This window comes from Python bivittatus, unplaced genomic scaffold (genome assembly GCF_059951505.1).
Source record: "Python bivittatus isolate LINGU-HERP-01145 unplaced genomic scaffold, Pbiv_v1 ctg000480_np1212, whole genome shotgun sequence".
In the NCBI taxonomy this organism is placed as follows: Eukaryota; Metazoa; Chordata; class Lepidosauria; order Squamata; family Pythonidae; genus Python; species Python bivittatus.
Window position 1 is genome coordinate 76,578,803 of NW_028277075.1, and position 22,419 is coordinate 76,601,221.

The 22,419-nt window shown below is 41.3% G+C and overlaps 1 protein-coding gene across 3 annotated transcripts in view; it reads left to right on the plus strand.

The window, feature by feature from the left end:
- Positions 1–21,743, plus strand: part of LOC103051292 (putative thioesterase PNKD) — a 28,616-nt gene extending 6,873 nt beyond the window's left edge. For 2 of the 3 annotated variants that reach the window (XM_007437702.3, XM_025172867.2), the window contains exons 2-9: positions 4,443–4,558; positions 6,969–7,081; positions 12,486–12,544; positions 12,841–12,933; positions 13,184–13,347; positions 13,745–13,831; positions 17,522–17,637; positions 19,633–21,743. In XM_007437702.3, coding sequence (XP_007437764.1) covers positions 4,443–4,558; positions 6,969–7,081; positions 12,486–12,544; positions 12,841–12,933; positions 13,184–13,347; positions 13,745–13,831; positions 17,522–17,637; positions 19,633–19,809 — 925 coding nt within the window. In that variant the 3' untranslated portion in view covers positions 19,810–21,743. Of the gene's footprint in view, positions 1–254; positions 379–4,442; positions 4,559–6,968; positions 7,082–12,485; positions 12,545–12,840; positions 12,934–13,183; positions 13,348–13,744; positions 13,832–17,521; positions 17,638–19,632 lie in introns of those variants that run through there. The other variant, XM_088146379.1, reaches the window with a different exon arrangement.
- Positions 21,744–22,419: the final 676 nt, after the last annotated feature.

Consider the following 22,419-nt stretch of genomic DNA (forward strand, 5'->3'; position numbering starts at 1 on the left):
TCTTTATTCCCATTGAGGGCACATCACCTTTTCCACATGCCTTACCTATTGTCTGAGCTCCTTATCCATTGTTTTCTTCTTCACCATTCCTACTCCTCCATGACATACACGTGGCCTCTATTCCATTGCCTATCTTGTTCACTTGGTTCCTTCCACTCCTTGTTACCCCCTGTGTGCCGTTGGTATCTTCCTTCTGCTATCACATCCTTCCCGTAAATCAACCAACTGGGCCTTTAACAAATGAAGAGAAATCCCCGAGATGAGGAAACTCCAAGGAAAGATAAGCCTTTGGGGGAAAAAAAGTATTTATTTTACTTTTCCCCAGCAGTTCTCAGAAATGAAGGGTATATTTGTATTCACTGATTTGTTTTGGAAAGTGTAAGTCATGCTGTTTGCTTTTTAAAGCTTACTGTGATAATCTGATTGAACTGAAGCGTAGAATAGCTTGTCTGCACGCTGATGGGGCTGAACGGTATGCTTACCTGCAATGCAAGCGGGTTATAATGCCAAGGCTGAATTGTGAAATCTGGCCATAAATTTACTAGATGCCATGGGCAAGATGCTGTTCCTCAGTCTCGATTTGCCCCATGTACAACGTGGGGATTGTATACAGAGTTGTTATGACTATTAAGGGAATTTATATGGAGAGATTTCAAAATGATAAAAACACTATGGAATGATTAGCCTGAAAGCTCAGGAAAACAAATGCATGGAAAACAGTCTTTGAATGCCTTTTGACTATGATACCCAGGGGCCATATTTGGACGTTTATTACTACAATTGTGTCTTTTTGGGGGGTTCTCAGTGGCCCTTGGCTCCCTGTTCTTGGATCTGAGAATCCTGGCTAAACAGGCCCTGGTAGAGCAGCCATTGCTGTCTGAATGCAAGATTTTAGACCTTTTTCTTCATGGTCTCTTATCTGAGCCATCTGGAAACATTTGGGTAAAATGAAGTGATTTCACTCCTGCCGGGGAAGGACTTGATCGATCTCTTGTATGTGTGGCTGCCTGTCCCATTCTGAGTTTGTGTGGGCCTGCTGTCCCTGGAAAATAAAATGTGACTGGTCATTGCAAGCTCGTTCTGAACTGAAGAGCGAAGGCTCAGCAGTGCATGTGCTGCAGCTGATGACACAGGAAAACTGAGTTCTCAGATGTTGATTTGTTGGAGGAAGTTATTGTGGACACAGCTTAGAGGCTGCTCACCCTTCCAGGAAATGACTCTGGAGTGGGGGCACCTAGGGAGAAAAGTTGGCTCATTTTCAAACTTTTATGAATGTAACATTCCCGAAAGCTCCCTGGCCGCTTTCGAAATAAGCAGCCCCCTTACTGTGTGTTGCAAGTCTCTAGATGTATTGGATTACAACCCAGCATCCACACTGAGCTTGGGCTAGCATGGGGCTTGTAGTCCAATGCATTCTAAGGAGCTCAGGCTGGTGCGCTGTGCAGTATGATGCGGGTGGGTTTGACAGCTGTTGCTGGTACATGCAGTTCATGGGATCTGTTTTTATTGGCATGGCAGAGCTGCTTTGTAGTGGGGTCTGGAATTTTACTCTAAACAGGATCTGCCTCCATGTCAACAGGAGTCCACAGCTGGATCGATCTGTTTTCATTTCTCCTGTGTATTTCCAGCCTTATCTCACTTTCTTTCCCTGATTCTTCTCCTTCACTGGAATCCCCACCTTTGGCCATCTTTTGCAGCACCCACTACAAATGGCTACAGAAAACCCTGGCTTGATGCTGATTCCACATTTTTCTCCAGGGATTGATGGATTGATGAGAGGCCTTTAGGAATTAGACATCCAGGTAGTCCTCGGTTAATGACTGCAGTTGGGACTGGAATTTCTGTTGCTAAGCAGTGCAGTTGTAAAGTGCGGCATCACATGACTGGGCCACTTAGTGACAGCAGTTCTGGCATTTCTGATTGCTGTCATTAAGCGAATCCCACACTGTCATTAAGCAGGACATCATGTGGTTGCCATTTGCAACCTCCTGCCAGCTTCCCCATTGACTTTGCTTGTCAGAAGCCATCAGTGAAGGTTGCAAGTGGCGATCATGTGACCACAGGAGGCTGCAATGTCATAATTGTGCGTTGGTCACCAAGCGCCCAGATCACAATCACATGACTGTGGGGGTGCTGTGATGGCCACAAATACAAGGACTGGTCATAAGTACCCTTTGTTCAACACTCGTAAGTTTGAACAGTCGCTGAACGAATGGTCATTAAGCAAGGACCACTATAGTACATGTGAATCAATTGCCAAGAATCTGGGATTTCAAGGTGGTAATGTGTGAAGAGCAATTAGGGGTTCACCTCTCTGTCAAGAATTCTGCAGAGGGGAACACTGCATTGAGGGAACTCTTTACTTGAAAGAGTTATGAAGGACTGAGCAAGGAACAAAATGTTTATCTTAGCTCAAAAGGTTCTTGTGAAGAAAATATTACTTTTGTCTGCTAATCAACCCACTAACACATCAATTATGGATGTGTTATGTGGTCTGGTGGTGCACATAACAGGTGAGCATCTATTTTTGACATCTTCAAGAATGGAGTAACCGTCCATACACATCTGGCATAGGTTTTCAATTCTTAAATGCTAATTGCATTTATTGTTGAATCATGCTCACCCAGTCACAGGAGTGGAGCTTCAACAAAATATTATCAGTGCTGCAAGGTTCTTTTCATTTAATAGACCATTCTTCCAATCTTTAGAATGAATTGTAGGAAAAAAGGAATGCGTGCCCACAATACTGAATTTCCCACTTTCCTGCAGGTTTGCTAAGGGAACTTGTAATTTAAACATTATGCTTATTTCACTTCCTATACTGGTGAGACGAATGCTGATCCACCCAAAGGGAAAAGTAAGGATAATATGCATAAGCCTACACTTTTGGGAATGTTTGCTCATCCCATGTAATTGTCTTGGATTCATATGATATTTGTGGTGAAATGTTAGCCATTTTAACACTTTTTTGGGGGGGAAAAACTTTTTCTCAGAGAGTGCTTGCAATGGTCCTGGGGGCTCTTTTTAATTCTCGCAAAATGACTTTCCAGTCAATATGATGTATTCCTTGAATACTGTAGTTAAATGCTCAGAGGGAGGGACAAATCCTTCAGGTCATTTAAGTGACAGCCAACATAATCTTCAACCATTTGTTATGTTTGCTGGGGCTTGTATAAATTACAGAAAGGGTACCATGTTATCTATATCTTTGGAATTTCTCTGTTTAAATTATGTTTGACCTTTGCCTTGGCTGCAGTTGGCCTGGAAAATTGCTTCTCTGGACTGCTGTGATTTGTTGATTTAGGCTTAGATGTGCATGTGCCTCTTCCAGTAATTTTTGTCCAAGGGTCATCCCCACCAACTTTTTCCAATTCCACTTTCTTTTTTTCTTTTTTAAATCAGAAAAGCAAGTATTCAGAAGGCTCCTTTTAGACTAATTTTTAAACTAGCTGTGTAATAGTTTGCAAATGTATTTTTACTAGGGCAAGGTAGAAGGTTTATTACAACCCTTAGTCTTTTTTAATTAATAACTGTTTAGCCCTAATGATTGCAAAACTACAGACAGTGCCTCAAAAACCTGCAGGCACCACAAAATAAACATCAATTGAAGAAAGAAAATAAGGTATGCGTAGACTTGTATAATTTGAGTTGTCTGGCACCTTTGTGTAGTTTAACAGCTTGGGGATGCATACCTGTTTGTTCCTTGAATAGTGAGTTGAAGCTAGATGATATTTTGGTCTCTTTCAATTACATGTAACTCTGATTTCAATTGTCTACTTTGCATAGTTCAGCAACTCTCCATGTTTCTTAGCAAAAGCCCCATCTGTCTTTTCAGTGATAGCTACATTCGAATTCATCTCCTAAACATACTAGTAGACTGGTTAATCTCAAAAAGTGAAGCAAGATCAGACCTGGTTAATACTTAGATGGGAGACCATCAGTAAATTCCAGGAAGTCGAAAAAACATCCTGGAGAAGGCAACGACAAACTTCTTTCACAGTCGTGCTAAGAAAACTACATAGACTTGTCCATGAAATCACCAAGAGTCAATCTCAACTTGAAGCTACTTTTTAAGGCAATTAGGATCCATACTGATCAATTCCTGGAATCTGGTCATCCTTCCTTTTATGAGTTGGGTATGCAACATTGAAGCTTGAATGTTGCTTGTAAAGGGAATAATTTACACGGTCTTTGATTTGTGAGCATCACATAAGAAATCAGAAGGAAAAAGGCAAGGCAAATGTCAGCAGAAAGGTATGGTACCAGGTTCCCAGGTTTTGGTTGCAGCCTTTAATGAATTGATCCCAACTTTGTTGTAAAAGTCTAGAGGCGGCTGTTAATATCTCTCTGCCTTGTTCAGTATCATCCTAATGAATGTACCAAAGTCTTTGTTTGTGAACTTGTTCTGACTTGCCTCGCTGTTTGCTTCTCCTGTTCCTCAGGTATAATCTCTATGCCCGCACCCGCCTGGGCTACCTGTTATATAAGCGGCAGGTAAAGAAGGCACGGCAGCGTTATCCCCAGGGACACTCAGTACCCCAGCCTGTGGAGTTCAACGGTGAGAGCTTCGGTTTTTCTGTTGCATTTTGGAGAGATGTACACACTGCATTGTTTCGAGGCAAATTGTTTGATTAAACTTCTGATTAAACTTCCGGACAATGAATTTTCAGAAGCCATAACTGCTGGATTCTGGATAGTGAAGAGTTCACTTCATGGAATCTAACTTCTTGAGATGCCCCAGAATGAATGAATGAATCAAATTAGGCCTAAATGATTGGGATTCAAATTAATCGTGCCTCCCTCAAACTTCTGAATTTGGCAAACAATTTATATAGAAAAGGCCTTTTATATATGTGGAGAATTCTAGAACTGACTTTGTCAAAGCCCTTGGGAAGGACCCAGACTAGTTTCAAGGTTTAATCTTTGAGATCAGCTGAGATTGCAGCAAGTTTGATGGAACATACAGGAAGATCACTGTACTTGAACTTCTATGCCCTACGACCCTGGGCTGATTGAAATTACAGGTAGCCCTTGATTTATGACCATTCAGCAAAGGTTTGAAGTTACAACAGCACTAAATGAATGGTAGTTTCGACTGGTCCTCGGAGTTCTGGCTGTCCTAGCACCCCCACAATCACGTGATTGCAATCTGGGTGCTTGGCAGCCTGTTTGCACTTATGACCAGTTGCCAAGCACCCCACAATCACATGATCACCATTTGCAACCTTCTGAGGTGGCTTTCCCAGAAAGTCAAAGGGGAAACTGGCAGGGAAGATCGCAAGTCTCTGGGTAAGACTCCCCCACCTGCGCACCCTCTGCCAGCCCCTCTCCACTCGCGCTGTGCAGGCCACTCATGCACCCCTGCGCACCCTCCCCAACCCATGCAATGCCTCTCGTGCACCGTCCCTGATGTGCGCGGTGCTTCTTGCACACCTTTCCCACCCACATGGCGCCTCTCATGCACCCCTGCGCACCCTCCCCACTGATTTTATTGTGGAAAGCCTCCAGGAAGTTGCTTCGCCTAATGATCGTGGGATTCAGTTAAAGATGGCAACTGGGACTGCAGGGATTGCCATCACTAAGCGATGCGGTTATGCTTTATGACTACATTGCTTAGCAACAGAAATTCAGTCCCAATTGCCGTCGTAAGCTGAGGACTACTTGTACTGAGTATCTTTTTCAATTGCTCATTAGATAAGAGATATTCAAAGAACTCACATCTTTCCAGTGCTTAGAAGGTTGCTGGGCTACATAGGCCAGTTTTATGTATTTTCACTCCTGTTGATTGTAACACTTTCATCACATACAAAGTTGTTAAATTTTCTGTCACAGCTTATAAAATTCCTTGGTAAGTGACTGCTAGTATGAGTTAATTAGAATGGGCAGAACCTGCACTGTTGTATTATTTAGCATGTTTAGTTATTTTTATCCTGTAGGTTTTAACTGTAGAATATTTATAATATTAAACTTTTATTTTTATTTCCTTTTGAAGTAGTATAGAATAATATTGTATTGCATCACATTACTTTTATAATAACATGTAGTCATTATCTTATATATTAACATTAATCTTATATACAGCTTTATCATTAATTTCATAATTCATCTTGTTGTCTTTTGTAGATTTCAGTCTTTAATCTTTCAGCAGTTTCATTATTTGTTAGTCTAGACTTGTTTCTTATGCGATGTTGCTTATGACTGAAATAAAATAAAATGAAAAATAAAGATTACAGCAGATATGCATGCATGTGAACAGCCATCTATTTTTTAAATTTTAGCTCTTCTTTGGTTGCATTTGAAATACATTTATTCACAGTCATCTAACTGGTTATATTCATGTACACATGATGCCTGAAAGCATATAAATGCTTGCTTGCTACTTTGAATTATATTTTTGCTTGTGTGTGTGCACCTTTCAGTCAGTGTTGACTCCTGGCAGCTGCCTGAACTAGTCCCGGCAGTTTTCTTGGCAAGCTTTTTTGCAAGTACTTTGCATTGCTTCCTTCCTAGGGCTGAGAGAGAGTCACTAGCCCAAGGTCACCCAGCTGGAACACGGTCTCCCAGTTTCTAGCCTGATGCCTTAACCACTGTCCCAAAGTGGCTTTCACTTTTCTTTTCTTTTCTTTTCTTTTCTTTTCTTTTCTTTTCTTTTCTTTTCTTTTCTTTTCTTTTCTTTTCTTTTCTTTTCTTACTTTTGCTTTAAGTTTCTTTTACGGTATTAAGTGAGGGTAACACACTAATTTTACTGGATTATTGGACAGTTATTTTCATTTCTTCCTGTGTGATGCCTCCATTATCTTTTAAAATAATTCTCTTTTAAACCGTTATTCAAGGTGGCCAACAAAAATCTCATAAAGAACTAGAAATATAGTTCCACATAGGGATATCGATATTGCAGCTTCAGTGGAGGGTTTTCTGTGCTCATTCTCCTGCTTTCTTCCTTTTTTGCTTTCTATCTGTTTCCCCAGGTTTGAAGATCCTTCCCATCCCTGTCCTGTCTGATAACTACAGCTACCTGGTTGTTGACACTGACTCCAACAGTGCTGTGGCTGTGGACCCTTCTGACCCTTTGGCTGTACAGGTGAGAAACCAGATGTGACATCTCCCTTCCTTCTGGCAGAGATGGGAAGATTTCAGGGCTGTGGGTCTACCTTGTTTTTCTTAATCGGGAATATGGAACTCATGAACTCTCTAGATCAGGGTTCCTCAACCTTGGCGACTTGAAGATGTGTGGACTTCAACTCCCAGAATTCCCCAGCCAGCCATGCTGGCTGGGGAATTCTGGGAGTTGAAATCCACACATCTTCAGGTTGCCAAGGTTGAGGAACCCTGCTCTAGATATTGCTAATTTACCCCCCACTACTTCCCTCAGAATTGGCCCTGTTGTTTATTATTATGGGGCATTGATTTTCAGCAATACCTAGAGGTCTTCCTGTTCCCCACTCCTGTTCTGATTTTTAAGAGCAATCAAATGGCATCAGGTATAAAATACTGCTTTAGAGTACATATACACTCTTAGCAGAATTAAGGAATAGGATGTTTCTGTCCAATAGGCTAAGATAAAGCAATAGGTTTTGATTCTAGAACTGGCTTTGAAGTCTGATCATACAAAAATCCAGTGCTGTTCTTCCTTCTGATTTTTATTCTCATCTCAGTCACTTAAGTTAGTGGTGGTGGGAATATATTTTGGTTGTTATTGCTGTCCAGCAATTGGGAATCAGACCTTTGAAGATCTAGCACAAATCACCCAGAAATCTATCAGTACATCCTGTTCTATTTTTTGCCTCTCCTGCTGTATAAAGTGGTTCAAATACGGGTGGTTTTGTGAAAATATGTTTCAAAACCAGAAAGGGAAATTGCCATTCCCATCAATGCTTTTAAATAGGCTCAAGCTGTCCTCTTGAGAAGAAGGATTTGGTAATCAGCTGGTGTAATCTCTTGCATTCATGCGAGGATATTTAATATCTGGGCAAGCTTGCCAGATTAGCCCATACAGTCAAGGAATTGTCTGTGTTGGCTATGGCGTCTGGATTTATTATCAAAACCACTGGAGGATGACAGGTTGCCATGACTTGCTATAAATTCATGGAGATGTTAATGAAGCATGATTCATAGAAAGAGAATATGAAAAAGTCCCTTGGATAATTAAGCTAGGTTGTGCATGTGGCAAGTGGCCAAAAGGAAAGAAGTATATGTATTGTATTTCTGGAAAAAACTAGCATTTCTCAAGAATCAGTCCCAAGTTTGAAGGCTGGCAAAGGAAAAAGTTTGGATTCTTCCTCTACCCTCCCTACCTCCAAATGATCAGTATTTAAATCCAAGATTTTTCCTCTGGCAAAGTCTTTGGTAGGCCAGCTATCTTCTACCCCAAATATCTCAGTGCTTCTATGAGGTGTCATTCATAAATGGCTCCTTTCTGCAGTATTAGACAGGATGAAACAACTGCACTGTAGACTTTTGCTGATTTAACAGATACAGGTAGTCCTCATTTAGTGACCACAATTGGGACCAGCAGTTCTATTGTTAAGTGAAGTGGTCGCTAAGTGGGAAATCATGTGACCATGACTGTGCTTTTGTTTTTCCCACTCCCCTGCCCTTGGGAATGCTCATCCCAGTGCTGGGATAATTAGCAAGAAGGGAATTAATGTTTGTATTTACATTCATTAGAGAGGAATGGATTACAAGAGAGTAAGCAGCTGCACAGTGGGGAATACACATCAAAAGGAATGCAGTGGTGCCAGCAGCCCCAAGCGCGCTATGCAAACAGCCCAGTGTATTCCCCAGAGCAAGTGGGGCGGGGCAAGGGAGGAAAAAAGCAAGCAATCTCTAGGCAATTTCTCCTGTGTCTGACCTGTTCCCCCCCCCCTCGCAGAGTAGAGAGAATGGAGAGGAAGGGATTACAAGAGAGTACGGAAGCACCCAATGGGGAATATACCAGGCTGTTTGTGTAGTGTGCTCCTGGCTCCCAGCCCCGAGTGCACTTGGGGCTGTCAGTGCATTCCTTTCAATGTGTATTCCCCATTGTGTGTCTGTTTAGTAATCCCTTCCTCTCCGATCTCTCTGCTCTGCATGGGGGGGGAAAAGAAAAACCACGGTCAGACACAGGACAACACACATTGCCTGTAATGGTGATCACGTGACTGAGGAATACTGCAAAAGTTGTAAATGCGGGCATTGGTTGTAAAGTTATTTTTTGAGCATTATTGTAACTTCGAACAGTTGCTGAACGAGGTAGTCGGTGAGTGAGGTCTACCTGTATGTGGTTTTTCCAGGGCACCTGGGAAACTCTAGCCACGGTCATAGGAGGATATTGGGATATGAGAATGCTTATGCCTTCACCAAACTATAATTCTTCAAGGTATTTCTGGGTAGCTCTTACTGGTGAACCAACCTCCCCAAACCTGATGCCCTCCTGGATTTATTGAGATCGCAAGTCATGGAATTTCTAGCCAGTGCAGAAATTCTGGGAGTTGGCAGTCTCAAAACGTTGGAGGGTGCCAGACTGGCGTTAAACTGAGACCTGTTGCAACTTATTTTGGTAAGATTGAATTGTAAATCAGAAAGTCCCTGGATTCAACTTTGTCTCATTAGGCAATCTCAAATAAGCCTCAATGTGTGGAAAGTACCTGATCTATCTTGCAAATTCGCTACCCTTACAAATTACAGTAAGGATCAAAAGAAGAGAATATATCTATTATTACTGAGTTTATACCCCAGCTTTCTGTTTCTTCCAACAATCAAGGCAGCTTACAACAATGAAAACATACACAGTATAAAACATAAAAAATTAATGCAGCTAAAATCAAAGCCAAAATTAAATTCAACCATTAAAATAATTAACATTAAATGTTCGTTCAATGAAATGTGTTTTACCATCTTCCTAAATAGCTGGAGAGTGCTGGCTGGGGAATTCTGGGAATTGAAATTCACCCATCTTAAAGTTGCCAAGGTTGAGAAACACTGGTGTAGACCCATGCTTGGCTTGATAAGTGGGATCTGCTTTGGCCTCCACCTGCTATCCCATCCAAGGGCAAATTTGCTTGATACTCCTTTGGCTTATTATTTACAACTTGCAAAGATCTCTGGGGGAATGCAAGTCAATTGGTTTCTGTCTTCCTCTTCTCCTTTCTTCCACATGGACTATACCTTCCCATTAAGGAAAGGACTCATGGCTCTTCAAGTTTGCTTCTTGCTACTTTCCTCTCCTTTGCAAGAAAGTGGTTGATCAAGTAAGAGCTGGATGTTGCCAAGATTATTCTAAGGTTAGAGCAGCAGCAGCAGCAGCAGCCTTGCGTGATGAGCAAAATCCCTTCCTCCCTGCTTGGGGTTTCTCCTCTTCAAAAGCTCCTGTCAGACTGGCTCTTCCTGTTATACTCAAGAAGCAGCTCTTTGCTTTTGTTCAGATGTGGTTGGAATAAGGTGTCAAGCGTAGCTGAATGAGAGGGCAGAGGGAGAGCTTAAGGGAGAAAGACCAGGTATCCAGAGTCATAATGGGACAGCGAGAGGATGCTATAAATGGTTTTTGCCTCCCATCCCCTTGGACAATTTTTTTGAAGGGTTCTATCAAAGCCATTTCCCCAAATGCAGCTTCCAACTGGCTGGAAGTTACCCTAGTTGTATGTTTAAAGCCAACCAGCTGGGGAAAGCACTGTCCTGATTCTGAATATAGGTAGTCTGTGGGTTAAGAATGGCCAGGTTACAGAGGACCATAGTTAAGAACAGAGCCTATTGTAGCAAAATTCAAGTTAAATACACAATGGTTCAAGTTCATTACACAATACTACTTATACAGTATTATACAATAATACTATTCTGGCTTACATACGAATTCGACTTAAGGACAGACCTTGGGAATGGAACTTGTTCTTAAACTGTACTGTAGTGAGCAGGTGCCGAACAGCTATCTGGAAGTATTGATTACTGGGTGAGAGCCAGAAGATTGAAATTCTAACCTTTTGAAGGAATGGGCTCATATTTCACAAGATCTTCCTTTATTCAGTGCTGTTCCTAGGGGTGCCCATAATGCCAGGGTTTTAGTTTGAGCCCATTCTTTCCTAGACTAAAAGAGAACATAGCTTATTGAAGTCAGGTGAATGTATGCATAACTGGATTACGTAGTGCAGCGCCTGTTGATGTGTGATAGGGAGTTCTCAGCAGCAGCGCCCAATTATGCAATCCCCTCCCATAAAATGCTGGTAGTTCCCATGTAGATAACAGTGAAAAACATCCGTTCAGACATTTGTGAGACCAAACGGCACTAGTTGAAACCATTTAATGTTTGTTGCATTATTGTTAATTGATATCTTCTGCCTTTTTAATGGAAGGTTTAACTGCTATACTGTGATGCAGTACTTGGTACACTGCTCTGGCTCTTTTAAGAGGAGAGGTGGTGTGTAAGTAAAATGAATAATGTTTAAATATGAAGATGAGGTAACTACCTAGAGTTGTAAAGGCAGCTAATTACCCTATTTGTGTAAAAAAATGCCATAAAAACAAATCAGCAGGTCATCTTAGCAGATATTTTTGTAATGGTTTGTGGTACAGATATCAAGAACACTGCTTATGAGGTAGTTTAAAGGTATAATAAATAGAGTCTAGACAAAAATTCCAAGGTTAATGACAGTCTGAACACGGGATGGAGCAGGCGCTCTTGCTAAGATGTCTCTGATGGATATATGTTGCTTGTTTGCCCTGATTCTCTCCTGCAATGTAGTGGAGACGTACCTCTGTTCAGTTCATTGGGACCTTATATGGGTTGCCTCTTGTAGCTTGCAGAAGCCTTGCCTGTGCTGCTACAGAAAGCTTCCCTCTGTCCTGTCACTGTGGGTATTACTGTCTCTCTGTGCCTTTTCCCTTCCTCTCCCAATCCCTGTTTTTATCTCCATTGCTAACTTTTTCCTCCTAGAACAGGAATACTCCAAAAATAGTCATCAGAGAAGAATGGATAGTTTGAGACCCCAGAACAACACAAAGTTCCTCATTTTTTTTTCCTGTCCTTGGAGCCCCCTCTGACCACAGTTTCTAAGAATTGGTGCCTTTTTATTTGGTTGGGCAACATGCAGAAACTACTTGGAGCCCTATAACAGATTTTACAGGTTTTGGGTTTTTTTTAAATAAAAGAAAATCCCTTAACACCGGAAAATCCTGCTGTGTCTGTTAAGATCCCGTCCAGTTAGCATATTTCCCACCCACAGTGGCCCATGGCCCTCCATAAAAGTGAACTATGGCCCCCAACCACCAAAAGATAGCCTATTGTTATCATCAGATTACATCTGCAAAGTAAGGCATGCATGTGTCCATCATCTTTTTTTTATCTTCTTCAAAAGATGATGTGGTATGAGTTCTCCTGGAGTAAACTTCCGCCATGCTCCTGCTTAGTTAGATACCATACCTGACTCCACATTCAAGTGGGAAAAAAAGTATGTGTATAGCGGATTCATAGAACAGTGCTTGAATTCCTTTTTTTTTTCTTTCTTGCTACACAGAGAGTCATCCAGGAAGAGAAAGTGACACTGGAAGCTATCTTGTGTACTCACAAACATTGGTAAGGGATCTCTGTTCTCCTTTTTCTTGATGGATCGCAGACAGGGGGAATGTCAGGAAACTTCAAAATGTGGGTATACTGAGCAGAATCCTAGCACAAAATTGTTGATGCTACCAGTGCAAGAGCAGTTAGAACAAATGTGTGTACACAAGAAAATAAACCTTTCCTTGATCATTCTTCCTTGGAAAAAATTGCTCTACCCAGGTTTTGTGTGCCTGTAGATCTGGCATTGAAATCATGATGGAAGTTGGTAAGTTGGATTTTCTATACTTTCCTAAATGTGCCTCCTCTGACAGGGATCACAGTGGAGGCAACACAGCCCTGCGGCGACGGCATAGCTCCTGCAGAGTCTATGGAAGCAGCTTTGATGACATCCCTGAGCTGACAAAGTAAGTGACCATTGATTTCTGCTCCCCAATGGTGAGGGTGGGTACAAAGCTTGCTGAGTCTATAATGTCAAGACAAATCCTCTCCTTAGCTAGAATTTTTCTGGAGACTGCACTAGAGAGATAAGAGTATTGGCTCAAGAGTGACAGGGAATGGTTATCCTTTCTCCTGGTCATCTGAATAGTATAAGACTCAACATTTGCTCTCTGGTGCCCCTTCCAGCTTGTGACCATAAAACCCCTTCCTTTTCAGTCCCCTCACAGATAAGGAGACCATTGTGGTTGGGCGCCTGAACTTCAAGGCCCTCCTTACACCAGGTCACACTCTGGGGCACATGGTCTATGTCTTGGATGGGAAGCCATTTGAAGGGCCTGGTTCTCTCTTCTCAGGAGACCTCCTCTTCCTCTCTGGCTGTGGTAAGTTTCCAGTTCAAGGAGGATGTGGGAGGAAACAAACTTTACTTCCTCATAATGTGCCCTCAATCCTCATGGATTCTTTCCCTCCCCATTGGGAATATATGTGAATTTGCCTCTGCTAGCTACTGGAGGGTTGGCTGCCTGGATTGGATTTTCAGTGCCTCTGGAAGTATCTGGAACAGCCTCTCAGATGAGTAGGTTAAAAGTGGAAACATGGACCTTCCTATCTGAAAGTATGTAGTGTTTCTGTCTGTAGGTGGGAGCAAATTTAAGGGGAGGAAAGGCATCTGTAGATATGTGAAGAGGAAACCAATGGTTGTATTGAGATATAGACAGCAAACGACCCCTCATGCACCTTTCTTCCTTGCTGAATGAATTTGTTCCTTGGACTCTTTAGGTCGGATCTTTGAAGGTACACCAGAAACAATGCTGGCTTCATTAGACATAGCAGCTGATCTGGCTGAAGATACACTGCTTTGGCCAGGTAGATCCTACATCACCCCTTTGTTTTGTTTTTCAACTTTTCCTCTTTTTTTTTTTCTATTCCTGAACTTATAATAAAAGTGGTAAAACTACAATTGTCGAAAGGCCCAGTTAGCAAGGTCATTGGACAGAGATGCTTGGAGAGGTAGTTCAGCAACATATGGAACGCCACAGTCTGCCTCCCTATCCATGTAATGCAAGAATATTTGGTATGGTACCATTAAGTGGCAGCTGATTGCAGGTTCTGTTCCCTTTCTTCTCTTCACCCTACTTGTGCTAAAATGCTAAAATCAAGCATATAAATATGTGGTAAGGCCTATAACTTGGGCGTATAGGTAGTCTTCGACTTACAACCATTCATTCAGTTATGTTGGCGCTGAATGAATGATGGTTATGACCAGTCCTCAGAGTTTTGGCCATCCTAGCACCCCCACGGTCATTTGATCGTGATCTGGGCACTTGGTAACTGGCTCACACTTACAACAGTTGCAGTGCCCTGCTATCACGTGATTGCCATTTGTGGCCTTCCCTGCTGGTTTTCCCAGAAAGTCAATGGGGAAGCCGGCAGGGGAGATCCCAAGTTGCTAGGGTAAGTCTCCCCCATCCCTCTGCGCTCATGCCGGCCATTTGTGCACCCCCCATGCATCCTCCCTGAGCCTTGCCATGCCTTCCTCACATCCTTGCACACCCCTGTGCACCCTCCCTGAGCATCGCCACGTCTCTCTTGCACCTTCGTGTACCCTCCCTGAACCTGGCCGCACCTCTCACACACCCCTGCGCAACTTCCCTGACCCTCACCACATCTCCTTTGCACCCTTCCACACCCTCCCCAAGCCTTGCCGTGCCTCCCTTGCACCCTTACACCCCCCCCCCTTGTGCTGTACCCTATCCGGCAGTAGCCACTTACCTGCCTGCTGGCCTGCTTATAAGCCACCTGAGGCTTGCAGCTGCCTTCTGGCTTCCCCACTGACTTGGTTGTGGGAAGCCGGCAGGAAGTTCCCTCGCCTAAAAACTGTGGGATTTGGTTAACGATGGCAACCCAGACTGCAGGGATTGCCATTGCTAAATGATGTGGTTGCACTTTACAACTGCATCCCTTAGCAACAGAAATTCTGGTCCCAATTGCCATCGTAAGTTGAGGACTACCTGTATCAAGGCAATGCCCACCTGAACTTAATTGCTGATCCAGTAATGGTTCTAAAATGTTATTGGACTATTTAAAAAGTGCCTTGAGGTTGCCCACAGGATTCTACATGCACCTTCTGCATGATTCTCAAAGAAGAACAATTGTTTGGGAATCAGAGGTTAAGCAGCTTGAAATACAGAAGCAGCAGTGATGTTTTTTTTTTTTTAATGTTTTTTTTTTATTTTTACAACAAACACAAAACAAACATGAACAAACAAAAACATAAAAAGGCATAAAAAAGTATCTTCCATTTTATACCGTGTGTCAACTAGTTAAATTCGTTGGTGCCCCTTTCATAATCTTAAATTCTCATATCATCTATTCAAAATATACTTGTATACTTATCAATTAACAATCATTAATCATTCATAGCTAATCTATAAAATCATATATTACAAAAAATTTTAACTTTCAATAGGATTAGTAATACATTTCCATCTATCTATTATATGTGTATATATATAATAATTAATATCAAATTTCTATTATAAAATTTCTTAATCTATTACATTACTATATTTTCTCATCTAATCATTAATAAAAGCAAATCCCGTGTCATATAAAATTACTTATCTTCTTACTCTAGTTTCAAATCTCAGTTTAACTCATCTCTGCACATTCCATAATTTTCAATAACTTCCTCCTGCATAAGTACTTTTTAATTTTTCCAATTCTTAAGAGTTACAGTTCTAACCAATATCAGTTACAATATCAATTACAGTTCTAACCAAGTTACAGTTCTAACCAGATTCTTCACTACATGTTATACAATTTTTAACTATATATCTCAGATTTATACTTTATTCCAGCGCTTGCATAATTTTGAGTTCACCCTTTTCATTCAATATCCCAAGATATCTAACTGTTCATCCCTTTTTCTATATTATTGGATAAGAGAAAGCAATAATAAATGTCCTTTTGAACATTCTGCTTTTGGAAGCTTCTGTCAGTTCCATCATTGTTGTATTCCCCTGATTTTTTCTTTAAACATCTCCAGTAGTTTCTTTCAATATTGTTTTACTTCTTCTTTTTGTGCATTCTCTTAGTACAATTTTCCATTATGATCTTGTATAATCTTTTTCTCACCCTCAGTGCCAAGAACAAATCTGTCTCTTCATTTATCAGTTGATTAACCCTTTTAATTCTCAGTTTATAGGCCTCACAATAATTCTGTTTAATGTTTCTGATTTCTTGTACTATTTCTTCCTTTTCCAATGATCCCGGTTTATATTTAATTAAGTCCATTTTAGCTTTAATATCTTTTTTTCTTTTTTTTTCTTTTTTTTTTGAGAATTTCTGCAGCTCTTCTTCCAATTTTTTATAGTCATCCTCAATAGTTTAAAGATCTTTTTCTGCATTGTGTTTCTCGTATAGTCTATTATCTTGATAAACCTTCATTGAGTCAAAGGATTCTTTATCTTTGTTCTTGCCAAAAATAAGAGAAAAAAGAAGCAAAAGGAGAAAAAAAAAAAAGGAAAAATAAAAAGAAAAGGAAAAGAAGGGAAAGGCTAAGCCTCTTTAAAAAAAAAAAATCCATCTGGGGGGGGAATAGAGAGCAAAGCAGAGCTTCTAGCAGAAAAAAGAGCTACTGCCACTAATCAAGGCTCTTGTGACTAGCTCAAACTTTCCATCTTAATATTTTCATAATCGCTTTCAACTCCACTTTCTTGTTTATAGTTACGGATGGCACCTGTATAAACATGCACATCCCACTATCTTTTTAGAAAGCACAGAGTCCTTGAGCGTGCGTCACAAAAAAAGAAAGCACTAAATCGAGCCTCTAGATGGCAGTGCAACTTTCTTTCATTTACTTTCTCTTAACTCCACTTTCCCCATTTCAAAGTCAAAAAAATATAAATTTCTTATAACAATAAAGAAATCTTAATAAAAAAAAAAAAGGCTTAAAATAAAGAGTTATTGAATATTAAAAAAAGAAAGCCAATCCAGTTAAAAATATATATTTTTTTAAAAGAAAAACATCTTATCAATTCCACTAAAAAGGGAAAGTTGAAAAGAAAAATTTTCTCCCCCTTCTTTTTTTTTAATAGGGTTCAATCTCGCCGCTTAATCCACTTTTCTTCACTTTTAAAAATCTCTTTAAGTTACTTAAGGTGTTCTCTAAGAATAGTTGAATAGTAAAAGTCCATCTCACCCAGTTGACACCCCTCTCTTCCATCTTCCTTTGGAGCTGTCCCGGCTTTCGCAGCCATTTTTGGCTGCCTCTCCTCCGCCGGCTTCAAGAGCTTCTCCTGGGATCGATCTGGGACTTGCGGCGTCCCTGAGATCCGCGGGACGCGCCCTTTGCGTTCGCCATCTCTACGGGACGGCTTAGGTCCATCGGGACCGTCCGGGGGAGGAGATATCAGCTGTGATCCTGGGAGCCCAGGATCGCCCGCCGTATCGCCGCGACGCCAGCTCCGCCCTCCGAAGCAGCAGTGATGTTGAGAGACCCTGGATGATTACACCATGCTCCATCTATATTGGCTGTCCATCCTCTTTCCTTAGGGCATGAGTATGCATTTGAATGCCTAATGTTTGCAAGTCTTCTGGAGCTGGAAAACCCCTCCCTAAAACAGAAGCTCCAGTGGGTGAACCAGCAGCGGCTTGAGAAGAGAAGCACAGTAAGGAGTGTCTCTGTCTGTATGCATGGGATGTTTCTTTCATAGCAGGAGATCCATCCATCACTCCAAAGAAAACTTGGGGTGGGGGGAGGTGGGAAGAAGAATAATTTATTTAAGGATGAAATATTTCAGCAGCTGTGCATGTTTTCGCCTTCCCCCTTCAGTTGCCATGTAGCATACAGGTAGTCCTTGTTTGATGACCACAGTTGGGACTGGCAACTCTGTTGCTAAGTGATGCAGTCATTAAGCTAGACATCATGTGACCATAATGGACTTATGACATCTCTTCCCATTCAGCTGTTAAGCAAGTCACCATGGTCGTTAAGCAAGGCATCACATGACCGCGACTTACAATTTCACTGCTGGCTTCTCCATTGACAGTGCTTGTCAGAAGCTGCTTGTGAAGCATGCAAATGGCAATCACATGACCGTGGGATGCTGCGACAGTCATAAGCACCTGCTGGTTGCAAAGTGCCCAAATTTTGATCATGTGACTACAGGGATGCTGTGATAATCGTAAGTGCAAGGACTGGTCATAAAGTTATTTTTTCAGCACCACTGTAACTTTGGTCACTAAACAGGGGAGTCATTAAGTGAGGACTACCTGTATGTGTTTTCAGTCTCCTTGTATCCCCATAACCCTTTCTATTCAGCATCTCAGTTCCTGTTGTAATCTCCCTAGTGGCACTTTCTGCACCCTGAACAGGTTCCCTGCCTTGTTTCATCCAGTTGCTTCCCTTTTAAGCTCTGTCTTGATTCAGTGCTCTCATAAGTCTATGCTTCTATACTGTTCTGTCACCTCTTAAGTCTCAGCTGCTCCATTTGTCATTTGTTGGCAGCTCCTTCATTCTAGGCATTGATCAATTCAACTGCTAATCAAGCCAATAATGGAAATCTTTTGATCTTAAGGAAGCCTTATTTTTCTTTAAAAACATTGTTGGGAGTCCTGTGACAGAGTGGTTAGAGTGTTCTAGTCCTTGTCTATAGAGCGGTGTTTCTCAACCTTCAAGATGTGTGGACTTCAACTCCCAGAATTCCCCAGCCAGCCTGGGAGGTTGAAGTCCACACGTCTTAAAGTTGCCAAGGTTGAGAAACACTGCTATAGAGATTCAAGTTCACCTTTAGCTACAAGTGACTTTTAGCTGTCATTATCTCCCTCTCCAATATGTTGTGGAGAAACATTGGATAAAGAAGAGTTATGGATGTCATCTTGAGCTCCTGGAGGACAGGCAGAATCTAAATCTGACAGGTCATTTCTGTTCCTGCAGAGATAATCCACATCTTCATGGCACTCAAGACTCAGTTAAATCCCACCATGGTTTCCGAAGTAGGTGGCTTAGTGGTTAGTTTTGAATAGATTAGGGGCAATACAGTCATCAGATCAAAGCAGCTTAAACAGTGCTGTTTTGTGACTATTTATTCTGAATATGCAGAGTATTCTGGTTTGGTTTCTTTGCTTCTATGCCCTCCTCTGTTTTCATGGTTCATACACATCAGAGTATGGCTAGCCAGCCAAAAAAGCTTGTAGGGATTTAGGCAATGCCACCTATTTAAAAGAGAGAGAGAGAGAGAGATTGAGTTTTGAATCCAAGGGGTTAAGAAAAGTGGGAAGGTCAGAAAGGAATCCACTTTGTACTTAGATCAAAGTCATAGCTTTCCTTGGAATGGAAACAAACTCTTATAGCTAATGGTCAGTACCACCAGGTAGACCCCACCAGGAAGTCAACTCTAAAGGCTAAAACGTTTGTTTGTTTGTTTGCCCACAAGATTGGCTACAATAATCGAATGTTGCATGTCTGATTATGCTGTATCCCCTTCTCCTTCTTATATTCCAGTGAATCAGGGAGGTGTGTCTTAAAAAATGCTTTAGCCCCTTTTGCCTAAGTAATGGCTCCTGCATAGGTCATCTTCTTTACTCTACACTAACTGATAGGTACCGGCCACTGGCTTTTTTACATTCTGAATAAGTAACCACTCATTCTGTGTCCCCTACAGTGTCCTTCTACCATTGGCGAGGAAAAGCAGTACAATCCCTTCTTACGGACTCATTGTCAGGAGATTCAGGAAGCCATGGGCCTTCAGCCCCATAGGGGTGAGGACTCGGACATCTTCCGGGCCCGGGTACTGAAGGAAGTGCGACTACGAAAGGATGTCTACAAAGTAAACAATTAAGTTGATGGTCCGGTCCAGAGTAGGAGCTGAATCGGATTCTACAAAGACCAGTCCAGGCACAAAATGGGTTCTGTCATATTGAGAAGGGCTCAACTTGGATACGGATCTTTACCACAACATGAAGGGAATGGCAACATTATGGCCTTTACTTGATCTTTTCCCCCAGAAACCCTGGTGCTGGTGCTGTTTATCCATTTACTATGATAAGTGAGATCACAGCCTCTCAGGAAGGGTCTCGCCTCGTGGATGACAGAGCAGTGTTTTTGAAAACCCAGCATGCATCATCAACACCTACATACCCTCTATCTGTGGAAAGGGATGGCATAGCATCCAGTGGAGCGATGCTGGAACAGTTGTTTTTATTTTCAGTATGAGTTTAAGTAAAGTCTCCTGCAACTCATTAAAGAGCAACTTGGCATTTTTCCAATAGAGACCAGTCCATATGTTGAAACTGAGGCTCTATTTTGTCTTCCAGCTGTTGTCTGGTACTTGAGAAGGAAGTTTGGCCTTCCTGCTTCTTCCTCCGCCAAACCTTTTCTTAAGCACCAAAGCATCTTTCAACTCATGTACCTTCAAGGAGAGAGTTTGTTACTGTATACTTCATGTTCCACTTTTCTCTCTTCTTGCAGTAAAATTGAGGAGAACTGGCATTGGCATAATCCCTACCACTAGGCCATGCACAGATTTCTTGGAAAAAAAACGTCCAGGCTCGTATCAAGCATCTCAGTGTAACGCCTCTCAGACTTCAGGCTCTTGATAAAACCCCAGGCCAACAATTGCTCAAATTCCCAAGAGAGCAGGAGAATAGACGTAGGAAGCTTGTTTGGGAGATACTGCTAGTCCTTCAGCCTTGCTTCCACTGGATCCCATGCAAGTTGCTTGCAGAAGAGATTGTGTAGGCTAACCTTGTGGTAGGTATTTAAGTCAAGCTTCTCAGGACCACGGTCTTGAACTTGGTATTTTTCTGCAAGTGCTGTCTATAATAGAGCTGGGCAAGGTGTTTGAAACAGATGCTTTGCAACATGCAGCAATGTAAGCAAAGCACTCTACATTGGATCATTAAAGCAGCTGTATCTTTTTCCAAGCTTGTGCAGTTGCTTTGAAAGTTATCCCTGAGCCAAGTGGCTAAATCTACACATTCATGATTTCTGCACTTGCAAAGTACCTTTTGTGAATGCTTTGCACAGCCAAATATAATTTAATTCCAATCAGTTTTTTTATCTTTGTTACAGCACAAGGTTCTTAATCAGGAGAGGTTGAAAACAATTTTTTAATCTTGGATGAAATAGGAAATAGTCTTATCCTGTTTGCAATGCTATTTTGTTTTGAGCAAGAGATTTGTAAACTTTACTTTTCAGTTTGGCCTTCTCTCTCAGAGTCTATGGAGATTTGTATTTTGGAACACAGAAATTTGGAACACTTTTGATTTGTATGTATTGCTGAGAAATGTTTGCCAAATGTTGACATTTTATGATATCACTAAAATGAAATTATCCACAATTTATAATGCTGTATCTTGTGTGTTGAATCTCAGGGAAAATATTTTTAGAGTCCTTCAAAATTGAATAATGACTTTTAAACCAGACACCTTCATGCTGTGAAATTGGCATCTACGCAAGCTTTGTCAAAAGGGGGATAAAGTCAGAGTAGCTGAAGACTAATTTGTAGAAGTTCCATGTTGAATGGTTGGAATTAAAGTCACTATGGAAGGTCATAGTGTGGCCTTCTCCACATTGTGTTATGATCACACTTGTGATACCACGTACAATTGTAGTATTAGTTGTTTCTCCGATATTTACCCTCTTGCTCTTATATTACCAGATCAGGGGGGAACTTCCAACCATGTAGATTTGGAGTCTATTTAGGACTGACAAAGGGAAAAGTCCCTCTTCAACCTATGTATAATAAAAGCATGGAACTAGTGGCTGCTGGAAGAGATGGTGATTGTTTAGATGTTCTAAAAGACAACCTAGCAGATCCTTATGAAAGGATCGTATGATCTATGGCTGCTAGTTACAACAGATGTAGGCCTTCTTCAGTTTCAGAAGCAATATGCCTTGAAAAATCAGCTGTTGGAGAGCAACAGTGGGAATATGACAGTTGCCTTCAGATCTTGTTTGTAGACTTAGCAGAGGCACCAGGTAGGAAGAAAGTTGTTCAGTCTGATCAAAGTGGGTATTTTCTCATGCACAGGTTGATTTGACTATCAATCTCTTTTACTAAATTATACATGAAAAAGACATAATGAAACCTGGATCTACACTAAAAATAATCACATTGCTTTTTGGATTCACAATTTTTATTTTTACATATAAACTTGATTTTTATGTTCATGATGCCATTGAGGAACGGATTCTTAATATTTTTTGAATGTAAGATAAATCATAGTGAGAGTAAATGAGTTTCATAGTATGGACTTATTGAGGACTCAAGTACTAGTCTTCCTTTACCAGGCTGAGGAAGAATATTTTGGCTGAGTTCATACATTGTTCAGATCAAAAATAGGTTTCCTTGGTTTTGGTTTAGTGTATTTTGCAAACCTAGCTGTAGCTGTTCTGAAGCCCTAGTAGTCTTGGGCAATTTATTGCATAGGTCAGATGAGCAGCAAGC